This window comes from Pecten maximus, chromosome 6 (assembly GCF_902652985.1).
Source record: "Pecten maximus chromosome 6, xPecMax1.1, whole genome shotgun sequence".
Lineage (NCBI taxonomy): Eukaryota > Metazoa > Mollusca > Bivalvia > Pectinida > Pectinidae > Pecten > Pecten maximus.
In genome coordinates, this window is record NC_047020.1 from 14,001,582 (window position 1) to 14,015,457 (window position 13,876).

Sequence of the window (13,876 nt, forward strand, 5' to 3'; positions counted from 1 at the left end):
CTTTTTGTTTAATAAATTTTACGTTTTAAATTCATTGATTTATTAACAATCCATAATTTCCGTCTCGCATTAACTATGGTTATCAAGCAGAGCGAGTATTAACACAGATATAGAAGTGACGTGGTCGGTTTATTCACTCATTTCCTCAATCGTCAGTTTAGTTTTTGAGAAAACACTCACTTGACATTAGCTTTTTGCACAGAGATCATCGGGTAATTTGAGAAAACGCTCAAATTGTGTAGATCAGTCCTTTGAAAATGGCGCCGTCTATTTGACGTTTCGGTAACGTCACAAAGAGACGACGTCATGATAATCCACTGAGCCTTTTTTCACTGCTTTACGTTATCTCTAACGCAGTCAAAAGCTGAAGAAGGGATAGGTGTAAATATAGACAACAACTACAATATTTCACTGATGTAGTGAAATGTTTTATGTTGTACTTCCTTTGTGGTTAAGGAATTTAATGGTAAACAACCAGTCTGAAGTATAATAAAACTCGTATAATAATAAATCCCTCATGAGTGAAGTATGCATGTACATAGAACAAATTGCCATTCATTTCTCAAAATTGCAATTCAATACTGGAACAAAACATAACAATTTCCTCAAACGATTATTTTTGAATAAATATAAGTGAATATCATCGCCATCTATTGAAGAGAAATGAAGGTCTATCATCATATCCAAATAGCTTACAGTCTGGGAGAACATATTCTCTGAATTTTTCCAACAACTGTTCGTTAAGTGTCCCATATGTTTCTATCAAGGACTTTCGTCTGTACTCCGACACACGTGACGGTTCACTGACCTTGACCGCTTCACGATACAACGTATCTATGGTAACGTTTCTTTGAGTTGGAACTGGGGCTTCAGGATTGATCAAACCTCGCATCTGTAGGGTCCGCCACGCACGACTGATCATTTCCCTCTGGGGCATACAATGCGCCATCTTCTGTCTCAGACTAAAGGTGTCATTTAACACCAAGTAAATAGACAAAGTTACTGATGCGTTTTGTGATAACTCAACAGGCGTATTTTTAAAAAGCTGAAGTTTGGAAATTAAAAAAGATGCGTCTTCATCGAAATTTTCCATTGTACCTACGAAGTCATAATTCAGTTCACATGGTAAACAGTGCGTGTATATTTGTGAGAAATGAACGTCAATTCTGCCGTGAAGGTTTCTTTGCTTCATACCCACTATATATCTTATGAATTCAGTAAAAGTTAAATCGTGGCCACACGCTAAGCTGGCCGCGGTTGCATTTTTTCGTAATGCTTTAATGATACCTCGACCAAGCGCTTGCATGTAGTAATAGTTGAGGGAATATAGCTTGTCCACATACCCAGAAAATGCACGAGCGTATGGCTCACGGACAAACATCGCCTTATTTGCTGAATTGATTATTTTCGTGGAATTTTGGATACTGAAATTCCGCAACGTCGGTAGCTCGTCATTTCGAACGAGATAACTAGGGATGGAATACAAGTCTCTGTATTCGGGGTGATTTAACAGATGAAATACCCTTCTCCAAAATTTACTTCCGATCTTCTCTACCATACAGTAGATAAAGTTGTTTTTTGAGTCATACCATAAGTTTCTGTCCTTGATAAAACCAAATGTTGGAATCACCTGGTACACGGATTTCGACTGGCAAGCTTCCGAAATATTGAAACGCATAGCCTCAAAACGGTTCTGAACCATCGTATCGTGTGTAGCTTTCATGATCCCGAAACTGTTTTCTTTCCTGTTATCTCCGAGCAAAGTTTATCTGTGGAAGAAATAAAATATATTTCAAAATTCAAATAAAATGATTTAATCAAGGAGAACGATATCAATATGCTATAAATTGAATATAAAGCAAATTACAAAAGAGATAACTTTGTGATTATATATGAACTCCTTTGGAAATAGAATTTTGAAAAATATAATAGATTTTATCAAATGTTTTGAAATTTTGGCTCTTTTTCCATCTTATCACCCCATCTTGATTTTGACATTTCTTTGACCTACTTCGACGTTTTGATCGCCTCCTGTGGTCAATTTAGGCCTAAGTATCACTGACAAATCCTAGGACTAATCAGCTGTATATGACAGTGTAATTGATTTGTTTAGAAGATTTGTGATATCTCGAGGTCTTACAATCATGCGAGCCTGGAATTTGGATTTTGTTTTTCGAAAAAGCTTAGTTGAAGTTCTTTTGGATATTTGTTGAGTTTTTTTCAATGAAGAATATTATTTATTGTACTTTTTTGAATAACCATTCAACTATTTAAAATGAGAAATTTACTACCCACCACATGGAGTTAACGCAGTGATCATATGATATATCGGTACCACAGAACAGACTGACCTCTCGTCCCACAGAACAGACTGACCTCTCGTACCACAGAACAGACTTCCATATGTACCTCTCGTACTACAGAACAGACTGACCTCACGTACTACAGACTGACCTCTCGTACTACAGAACAGACTAACCTCACGTACTTCAGACTGACCTCTCGTACTACAGAACAGACTGACCTCTCGTCCCACAGAACAGACTGACCTCACGTACTACAGACTGACCTCTGGTACTACAGAACAGACTGACCTCTCGTACCACAGAACAGACTGACCTCTCGTACCACAGAACAGACTGACCTCACGTACTACAGACTGACCTCTGGTACTACAGAACAGACTGACCTCTCGTACCACAGAACAGACTGACCTCACGTACTACAGAACAGACTGACCTCTCGTACTACAGAACAGACTGACCTCTCGTACTACAGAACATACTGACATCTCGTACTACAGAACAGACTGACCTCTTGTACCACAGAACAGACTGACCTCAAGTTACACAGAACAGACTGACCTCGCGTACCACAGAACAGACTGACCTTTCGTACAACAGAACAGACTGACCTCTCGTACTACAGAACACACTGACCTCACGTACTACAGAACACACTGACCTCACGTACTACAGAACACACTGACCTCACGTACCACAGAACAAAATGACCTCACTTACTACAGAACAGACTGACCTCACGTACTACAGAACAGACTGACCTCACGTACTACAGAACAGATTGACCTCTCGTACTACAGAACAGACTGACCTCACGTACCACAGAACAGACTGACCTCACGTACCACAGAACAGACTGACCTCTCGTACTACAGAACAGACTGACCTCTCGTACTACAGAACAGACTGACCTCACGTACCACAGAACAGACTGACCTCTCGTACTACAGAACAGACTGACTTCTCGTACTACAGAACAGACTGCCCTCACGTACTACAGAACAGAATGACCTCTCGTACCACAGAACAGACTGACCTCTCGTACTACAGAACAGACTGACCTCACGTACCACAGAACAGACTGACTCCACGTACTACAGAACAGACTGACATCTCGTACTACAGAACAGACTGACCTCACGTACTACAGAACAGACTTACCTATCGTACTACAGAACAGACTGACCTCTCGTACTACAGAACAGACTGGCCTCTCGTACTACAGAACAGACTGACCTCTCGTACTACAGAACAGACTGGCCTCACGTACTACAGAACAGACTGACCTCACGTACTACAGAACAGATTGACCTCTCGTACTACAGAACACACTGACCTCACGTTCTACAGAACACACTGACCTCTCGTACTACAGACCAGATTGACCTCACGTACCACAGAACAGAATGACCTCACGTACTACAGAACAGACCGACCTCTCGTACCACAGAACAGACTGACCTCACGTACCACAGACTGACCTCTCGTACTACAGAACAGACTGACCTCACGTACTACAGAACAGATTGACCTCTCGTACTACAGAACAGATTGACCTCACGTACTACAGAACAGACTGACCTCTCGTACTACATAACAGACTGACCTCTCGTACTACAGAACATACTGACCTCTCGTACTACAGAACAGACTGACCTCACGTACCACAGAACAGACTGACCTCACGTTACACAGAACAGACTGACCTCGCGTACCACAGAACAGACTGACCTCTCGTACAACAGAACAGACTGACCTCTCGTACTACAGAACACACTGACCTCACGTACTACAGAACAGACTGACCTCACGTACCACAGAACAGACTGACCCCACGTACTACAGAACAGACTGACCTCTCGTACTACAGAACAGACTGACCTCACGTACTACAGACTGACCTCTCGTACTACAGAACAAACTGACCTCACGTACCACAAAACAGAGTGACCCCACGTACCACAGAACAGACTGACCTCTCGTACTACAGAACAGACTTACCTATCGTACCGTAGAACAAACTGACATCACGTACTACAAAACAGACTGACCTCACGTACCACAGAACAGAATGACCTCACTTACTACAGAACAGACTGACCTCTCGTACTACAGAACAGACTGACCTCACGTACCACAGAACAGACTGACCTCTCGTACTACAGAACAGACTGACTTCTCGTACTACAGAACAGACTGCCCTCTCGTACTACAGAACAGACTGACCTCACGTACTACAGAACAGACTGACCTCACGTACTACAGAACAGACTGACCTCACGTACTACAGAACAGATTGACCTCACGTACCACAGAACAGACTGACCTCACGTACTACAAAACAGACTGACCTCTCGTACTACAGAACAGACTGACCTCACGTACCACAGAACAGACTGACCTCTCGTACCACAGAACAGACTGACTTCTCGTACCACAGAACAAAATGACCTCACTTACTACAGAACAGACTGACCTCACGTTCTACAGAACAGACTGACCTCACGTACTACAGAACAGATTGACCTCTAGTACTACAGAACAGATTGACCTCACGTACCACAGAACAGACTGACCTCACGTTCTACAGAACAGACTGACCTCACGTACTACAGAACAGACTGACCTCACGTACTACAGAACAGACTGACCTCACGTACCACAGAACAGACTGACCTCTCGTACTACAGAACAGACTGACTTCTCGTACTACAGAACAGACTGCCCTCTCGTACTACAGAACAGACTGACCTCACGTACTACAGAACAGACTGACATCACGTACTACAGAACAGACTGACCTCACGTACTACAGAACAGATTGACCTCACGTACCACAGAACAGACTGACCTCACGTACTACAAAACAGACTGACCTCTCGTACTACAGAACAGACTGACCTCACGTACCACAGAACAGACTGACCTCTCGTACCACAGAACAGACTGACCTCACGTACCACAGAACAGAATGACCTCACTTACTACAGAACAGACTGACCTCACGTTCTACAGAACAGACTGACCTCACGTACTACAGAACAGATTGACCTCTCGTACTACAGAACAGACTGACCTCACGTACCACAGAACAGACTGACCTCACGTACCACAGAACAGACTGACCTCTCGTACTACAGAACAGACTGACCTCTCGTACTACAGAACAGACTGACCTCTCGTACTACAGAACAGACTGACCTCACGTACCACAGAACAGACTGACCTCTCGTACTACAGAACAGACTGACTTCTCGTACTACAGAACAGACTGCCCTCACGTACTACAGAACAGAATGACCTCTCGTACCACAGAACAGACTGACCTCTCGTACTACAGAACAGACTGACCTCACGTACCACAGAACAGACTGACTCCACGTACTACAGAACAGACTGACATCTCGTACTACAGAACAGACTGACCTCACGTACTACAGAACAGACTTACCTATCGTACTACAGAACAGAATGACCTCTCGTACTACAGAACAGACTGGCCTCTCGTACTACAGTATACAGAATGACCTCTCGTACTACAGAACAGACTGGCCTCTCGTACTACAGAACAGACTGACCTCTCGTACTACAGAACAGACTGGCCTCTCTTACTACAGAACAGACTGACCTCACGTACCACAGAACAGACTGACCTCACGTACTACAGAACAGACTGACCTCTCGTATTACAGAACACACTGACCTCACGTTCTACAGAACACACTGACCTCTCGTACTACAGACCAGATTGACCTCACGTACCACAGAACAGAATGACCTCACGTACTACAGAACAGACTGACCTCTCGTACCACAGAACAGACTGACCTCACGTACTACAGACTGACCTCTCGTACTACAGAACAGACTGACCTCACGTACTACAGAACAGATTGACCTCTCGTACTACAGAACAGATTGACCTCACGTACTACAGAACAGACTGACCTCTCGTACTACAGAACAGACTGACCTCTCGTACTACAGAACAGACTGACCTCTCGTACTACAGAACAGACTGACCTCACGTACCACAGAACAGACTGACCTCACGTTACACAGAACAGACTGACCTCGCGTACCACAGAACAGACTGACCTCTCGTACCACAGAACAGACTGACCTCTCGTACTACAGAACACACTGACCTCACGTACTACAGAACAGACTGACCTCACGTACCACAGAACAGACTGACCCCACGTACTACAGAACAGACTGACCTCTCGTACTACAGAACAGACTGACCTCACGTACTACAGACTGACCTCTCGTACTACAGAACAAACTGACCTCACGTACCACAAAACAGAGTGACCCCACGTACCACAGAACAGACTGACCTCTCGTACTACAGAACAGACTTACCTATCGTACCGTAGAACAAACTGACATCACGTACTACAAAACAGACTGACCTCTCGTACTACACAACAGACTGACCTCCTGTACTACAGAACAGACTGACCTCTCGTACTACAGAACAGACTGACCTCACGTACTACAGAACAGACTGACCTCACGTACTACAGAACAGACTGACCTCACGTACTACAGAACAGACTGACCTCACGTACCACAGAACAGACTGACCTCACGTACTACAGAACAGACTGACCTCACGTACTACAGAACAGACTGACCTCTCGTACTACAGAACAGACTGACCTCACGTACCACAGAACAGACTGACCTCTCGTACTACAGAACAGACTGACTTCTCGTACTACAGAACAGACTGCCCTCTCGTACTACAGAACATAATGACCTCACGTACTACAGAACAGACTGACATCACGTACTACAGAACAGACTGACCTCACGTACTACTGAACAGATTGACCTCACGTACTACAGACTGACCTCTCGTACTACAGAACCGACTGACCTCACGTACTACAGAACAGATTGACCTCTCGTACTACAGAACAGACTTACCTCTCATACTACAGAACAGACTGACCTCTCGTACCACAGAACAGACTGACCTCTCGTACTACAGAACAGACTGACCTCACGTACTACAGACTGACCTCACGTACCACAGAACAGACTGACCTCACGTACTACAAAACAGACTGACCTCTCGTACTACAGAACAGACTGACCTCACGTACCACAGAACAGACTGACCTCTCGTACCACAGAACAGACTGACTTCTCGTACTACAGAACAGACTGACCTCACGTACCCCAGAACAGATTGACATCTCGTAATACAGAACAGACTGACCTCACGTACTACATACAGAACAGACTTACCTATCGTACTACAGAACAGACTGACCTCTCGTACTACAGAACAGACTGACCTCTCGTACCACAGACCTGACCTCGTGTAACACGGAATAGACATGATGTAACATAGAATAGATTTGCAATAGATCTAATGTAACATTCATTGCACGTTACCCTTCGTCATTGTGGGAGTGTAAAATGTACATCGTCATAATATGGCTGATTACCCTTCAATAGTATTATTTATTGCAAATAAATGTTCCAAATGTACTGTAGGTATGGAAATCAAGTACATGCTAAGGTAATATCATTACGTTATATAAAAGCAAACTAAATTCGTAGTCCACATATGATTTGGCATATATCACATCAAATGTAAGATATCGGAAGTTAAATCGGAGCACACTGATCAATTCCATTGTTATGTAATTCTTCTTTACAATACATACAGTTTCATTTTCAACATATTATGATTAAGATGCTATCAATTTGTAAAAGAAAATATTGGCATATTCAATTGCTTTCATACTAGGTATATCCTACATTAATATTCAAATGGTTTCAGCATACAGTGTGACTCTACTCAAAACAACGGAGTTCTTAAATTCAATATTATTATTTTAACCAAAAAAGGGCCGTAACGTTTGGTTTCCAGGTGGCGTGATTCTTATGTAGAATTAATAACAGTCTTGCCTTAATTAAATCTAGGAATGACCGGTAAATCTTTCATCCGGACTAGTTGATGGTCACAAATTATCATTGTAACCATGCATTTTGATGAAATCACGAAGTCTTGTCAAGCACCAGAAATAATTCATATTAGGAAAATAATGTCAGATCAGAATGTTATGTATATGATACGTTAGATAATTAATGTCTTAAAATGCGAATCCGGCGAGGTGCTACTTCCCTATACACATATCCCTTCTTTGCGTCATTTGTCATATATCCATATTTAAATAATTCTTAATTTTCGTTGAAAAGCTAATTATTTCTCATCCTTTCTCTTAAATGTCAGCCTGAACATGAATGGAATAAGTGATATATACATTTTTATCCTGCAACTGCCACTGCATTGTCGGAAGGCATCCACCATATATGTTTTTGCTGTATACGGTAGTGACGGAAAACAGCTGTATTTTGGAATCTTAGCACGTGCGTCAGATCTACATGTACTTCCAAGTGAAACAACGTTTAAAAGGCGAACATATTTGGAATATTGTTGATACCGTTTCCCTTCACAATGACTATTTTTGATGACTGTTGCAGGGTAAATAGAATACATGGTCAGTGTCTTAAAATATACGCTGTATTTTTTACTAGGGACAGAAAGACAAAAATGGCTCGTCAAGGCTCGCCACTTTTGTCTTTCTTTTCCCGCGCAAAATACAGCTTACATTTTAAGACACTGACCATGTATTCTCTATGTATATGTACTTCTCTTTCTCTCTACGGACTCTGTCTACCATCTCCGTCTTCAGTTTTAAATGTGATTAAGAACGAAATGATTCCACACTTGTAAAAGGTTTGAAAAATAGGAGACATGTTGTTAATTATCCTAGGTTGTTCGTTAACTCGGCCCATTACTATCGAATTATATCACTCTACGTACCTTGGTTTCCTTTGAGGTGTCACTATCTAAAACATCCGGATACCCTGCATCAATAGAAAAGGTTATGAAATACTGAAAATATCTGCAAATTTTAACGTGAACCAGATGACTATTCTACGAAATATTGAGGAAGACAAAGATAAATGAAATTCTTTTAAAGTTTGAAATATCAACGCTTAGTATATATTTGTTAACCAGGATACGCTCATAGTAATTTTGGCTAGAGTTTGTGTTAATCGACATAAAATATCCACATTGATTTCTTCCGAAAGAATTGTACAAAAGACAATTTATTGATTCAAAATGAATAGAGAGTTAAATACCTCGGTGAAGTTGATTACTTATTCCTTATTCCTTATTCCATTACTTATTCTATTCCTTTACTTATTCCTTATTCCATTACTTGTTCCTTATTCCATCATCATTCCTTATTCCATTACTTGTTCCTTATTCCATTACTCATTCCTTATTCCATTACGTATTCCTTATTCTATTACTTATTCCTTATTCCATTTCTTATTCATTATTCCATTACTTATTCCTGATTCCATTACGTATTACTTATTCCATTCCTTATTCCTTATTCCATATCTTATTCCTTATTATATTACTTGTTCCTTATTCCATTACTCATTCCTTATTCCATTACGTATTCCTTATTCTATTACTTATTCCTTATTCCGTTTCTTATTCCTTATTCCAATTACTTATACCTGACTCCTTATTCCATTACTTATTCCTTATCCCATTTCTTATTTGATTCCATCATTGCATTTTCGTTTCCTTTTACTAATTAGCACTTCAAATGGTTCAAAACCTATAATTAAACGTTTCCATTACCTATTCGAACATGTTATTCCTTATCCATACCTTATTACTTAAACAATTCTTTCATTACTTATTCGATTCCTTCATTACTTATTCGTTTTCTCTTTACTAAGTAACACTTTAAATGGTTCAAAACTAATTATTAAACATTCCCATCATCCAGTCGACCATTCCATTCCTTATCTATACCTTATTACATGTTCAATTCCCCTCATTACTTATACGATTCCTTCATTACTTATTCGTTTTCTCTTTACTAATGAACACTTTAAATGGTTCAAAATTAATTATTAAACATTTGCATCATCTAGATACAGCAAATGAATTAAACTGTATGATATAGATGTCCTACCAGGGCTCGTCAGTGAAGCTAATGTGATTATAGGAGAAGACTAAAATCTTGTAATATGCCAAACGGAAATGTCAACATATGGATGGGGAGGTGCCAACAACCGTAATTCCAATACACTTCCTAAGTTTTTATATCTTATTTCATGAGAACATTAAGTTCACGTGTTTGTTCTAATCTGTATCACTGATGAAAGTTACATGCCATGTTTCTCTAGTTATTTTCCTTATCAAATATCTACCCCTTGCAAGGACAATCGCGTAGAGGATCGGGACATGTTTTTACTTTATTGCTAGGCCGTTAAGACATTTCATCAGATACTATACTATAACGTGAGTTTCTGTGATTTAACTTAAATTCCGATTGTAAGTAAACACAAATTTGATGAAATAAAATGATCATGTGTAGACGAAATCGTATTTCATCTTTTGAGGAAAACATATTAATCCTGATCCTGACATAAATCAGGGCGTGTAATGTTTAGGACTATAGACAAGATTAAGTAATCTAAGAAACAAAACATAAGAATAAGAGCAAGGGATGGTGTAAAGAGGATAACCCGTAACTAGCCGAAGCCATGAATTGTAAACAAATGATACCGAAAAGTAGGATGACAATTAAATGTCAATAACAGAATAGCAAACAGAACAATCAAACCGAAGACAATCTCCCGGAGGGAACGGACAGATCTGATCGGCAAGTTCCATCGCGGAGTCATATGTGGTTTCATTGATGTTAAGACTATACAGAGTAGGAATGCAATAATGTCCTCATTAATTCAGAAACAACACATACTAGAAGTAACAGAAATATAAACACTAAATCAAAACCAATGACGCTATTTCTAAAAGTTCTAAAAGTCAAGAAGGAAACTTCAGTAACAGTAATTTTCAGTAAAACATCAAAACCTGGCTATCAAATAATTCCTCCAATTTTATATCTTAGCCAAAATTAGTTTAGAAAATGTTGTTTACAAATACGTATTAGTTGTATATTGGTCTTTTGGCGGATAACCTGGTGTCACGTTTGAAATAATCACAGAGGTCCAAAACCAAGTTGACAACCTCGTCAACGACGAACCCAATCTGTGTTCTAGTCACAGCAGTAGAAAACAGGTATATGAGCAAAGGATGAAAATGTATTTTGATAATTTTACCCTTGTATATGGTTACCCACCAGAAGAACCATCCTCCCGATAATGCCAGACGACTATACATGCGAGTGTCAACACGCCTATTGTTACATGCCAGGGCCACCTCATGACAGGACATGTAAAACGATAGCACCTGCAATATATGTAAATAACATGTAAAGCAAAAGGAAAACATTTAGATTTTCATGGACAGGTGAGGTGTAATTAACTCCCAGCACAAAGAAAGGTGACATAATAGGAATTACATATCAGTCATCATCAAAATATTAACTCTCGGTCTATTGTCGCAGGCAAACGATATATATCTCTGTTAAGTGTCTCCAGAATCATTTAATACAGCAGTAAGTTGTAAATTCTAATTTATCAGTGTTTTTGTACTGATTGTAGACAAGAATCAACAGGTAAATTAGGGGAATCATTCACTACATGTAAGCATCAGGGTTCTGGAATTTCGATATACTAGTAAAGAATGTTATATTATGCGAGTCAATTACTCTTGAACTGTAAGTTTAATTGGAATGTCTGACCTTTAAGTAACCCAGTAGTTCCTTAACAAATAGTTGATCGATTCTTCTTGAACTCTAAAGCAAACATGAGTTCCTACACTAAGGCATGTAGTGCTCAGTGTTACTTTAACATCGGTTTTACCTGTTGGTTTACAAGGTATTCTCAAGACTTCAAGTGAGATATTAGTTTTGGTATATAGTGTTTTCGTTTAAACTGCTATTTCATGATTTATATTAGTTTAATGAAGTGGATTGAGCAAGGATTTCATGCAAGTGAAGGCATACCTTTTGGTCTAGCCACCTGTTACTGTCTCTATATTAATTAACTTTGATGTCTACACTTGTTTATTTCATTCGGAACTGCATCACTGTTATATTTGTTTATATTTATGTTAAAGTGTGTATGTGTGTGTGTGTGTGTGTGCAAGTGCTTTATGTAACATATTCTGTGTTTATCTTGTGTTAGAAAAATAGTTACTTCCCTTTAATTCCTTTGTTTATATTATGTATTTCATTTCAAAATATTTAGACCAATTAATTTATAAGATTGTAATTATATTCGATCACTCAATCCACCATGGAAAGAATTTATATAGGCTTGCCTGTTATTCGATCCAATTGATATTAACATCATGTCAATAAAATTTGTTGAAATGAAATACCTTAAAGTAATTCAAAAGAGAAATGTTGTTACATATAAGATTACTGAAAATTTGAGTCGACCAGAAGTTCAAGATCCAAAAGGTATAACCGGAGATCCACGGACTGTAAATAAAACGTGAGTTTCTTATGTAGTAAAGGAAGTGCTCCTATACTATGATATAACACGGTGTCCTTAACCATGAATGAACCAATCAGCTGTCATATAAATGAGCGATGGACATTGATGTGTTATATTCAGGTCATATGGCCTTGCTAAACGCGAGAGAAATGTCACTGGAAATATATTGTGACAAACGAGACAATGTATTAACTAGCGTTTGATACAGGAAAGACAGGGAAAGAACCAGACAGTGTGACGTGTTTCTTTTTCGTAGAATACACAATATTACGTTTACTCTTGCCTACATTATTATATTACGAGGTTTTTTAAAAACTAACCTATACAGTATGTATTACGTTCATTATTACATCAATTCATTATTATATTACATGGAATGTAATAACTATGCAGGGTTACGTTTACTCGTGTATTCTTGCATACAGTATTATATAACAAAGACTATAAAAGATATACAGTATTACGTTCACAATACAAAATATACATTATTACATTAGGTTTTACAATAATATAGATCATAAAGTTTAATTATGTCAAATATCACGTGGAGTATAGGTGATCTTTTATTAAAGGGAAAAGGATCTACGATATTTCACACAAAGACATCGTCCGCTTTAATGGATATTACTATAAAATGTGTCATAAAACATACGAAACTTTCATTTACCGTGGTGGATATTACGCGAGAAATGTAAATGGTGTACATGTATGTTGAAAGTCGGTGTTTAAATATCATCGGTACGATATCAATGAAAACAAGTGTCAATATCTCCTGATGACAGTGAAAAAATGGAAGGTTTTTTTCAATTAATTTACTTTACTTGGTCTGTTACTTGGGAGGTGTTTCATTGAAAATAGGACATAAAATAATTTGTATTAGAAACAATTTCACAAGTAAACATATGTCTCCCGTTCTTACCTTGGTTCGTCCCGTCTGGTTAATCCTACATTGCCTAGTGGTGTGATATAATTGCCTGATTAGTCCTCTCCTTATCTGTAATGCATACCAATATGAGCATGTTTGCGATATATTAACTGTGCCGGTCCATTGCCTACAGCAATATGTAGCACATGCTCCACACAGGTCCCTTATAAAGCGCAGTACA

At 39.2% G+C, this 13,876-nt stretch overlaps 1 protein-coding gene across 2 annotated transcripts; it reads right to left on the reverse strand.

Annotated features, from left to right (window-relative positions):
- Positions 1-13,850, reverse strand: LOC117329030 (carbohydrate sulfotransferase 11-like). Of its 2 annotated transcripts, none has more exons than XM_033886716.1 (4): positions 13,690-13,850; positions 11,507-11,616; positions 9,154-9,197; positions 1-1,769 (listed from the first exon to the last, which is right to left on the reverse strand). In XM_033886716.1, the coding sequence occupies exon 4, from the start codon at positions 1,721-1,723 to the stop codon at positions 641-643; it is 1,083 nt and encodes a 360-aa protein (XP_033742607.1). In that variant the 5' UTR covers positions 1,724-1,769; positions 9,154-9,197; positions 11,507-11,616; positions 13,690-13,850; the 3' UTR covers positions 1-640. The 2 variants fall into 2 exon arrangements, with proteins under 2 accessions (XP_033742607.1, XP_033742608.1); XM_033886717.1 differs by having other exon boundaries at positions 11,487-11,616.
- Between the last annotated feature and the right edge of the window lie 26 nt (positions 13,851-13,876).

Excerpts from the sequence above, each read along its gene's own strand:
- LOC117329030 (XM_033886716.1), bottom strand. The coding sequence starts at position 1,723 with ATGAAAGCTACACACGATACGATGGTTCAGAACCGTTTTGAGGCTATG.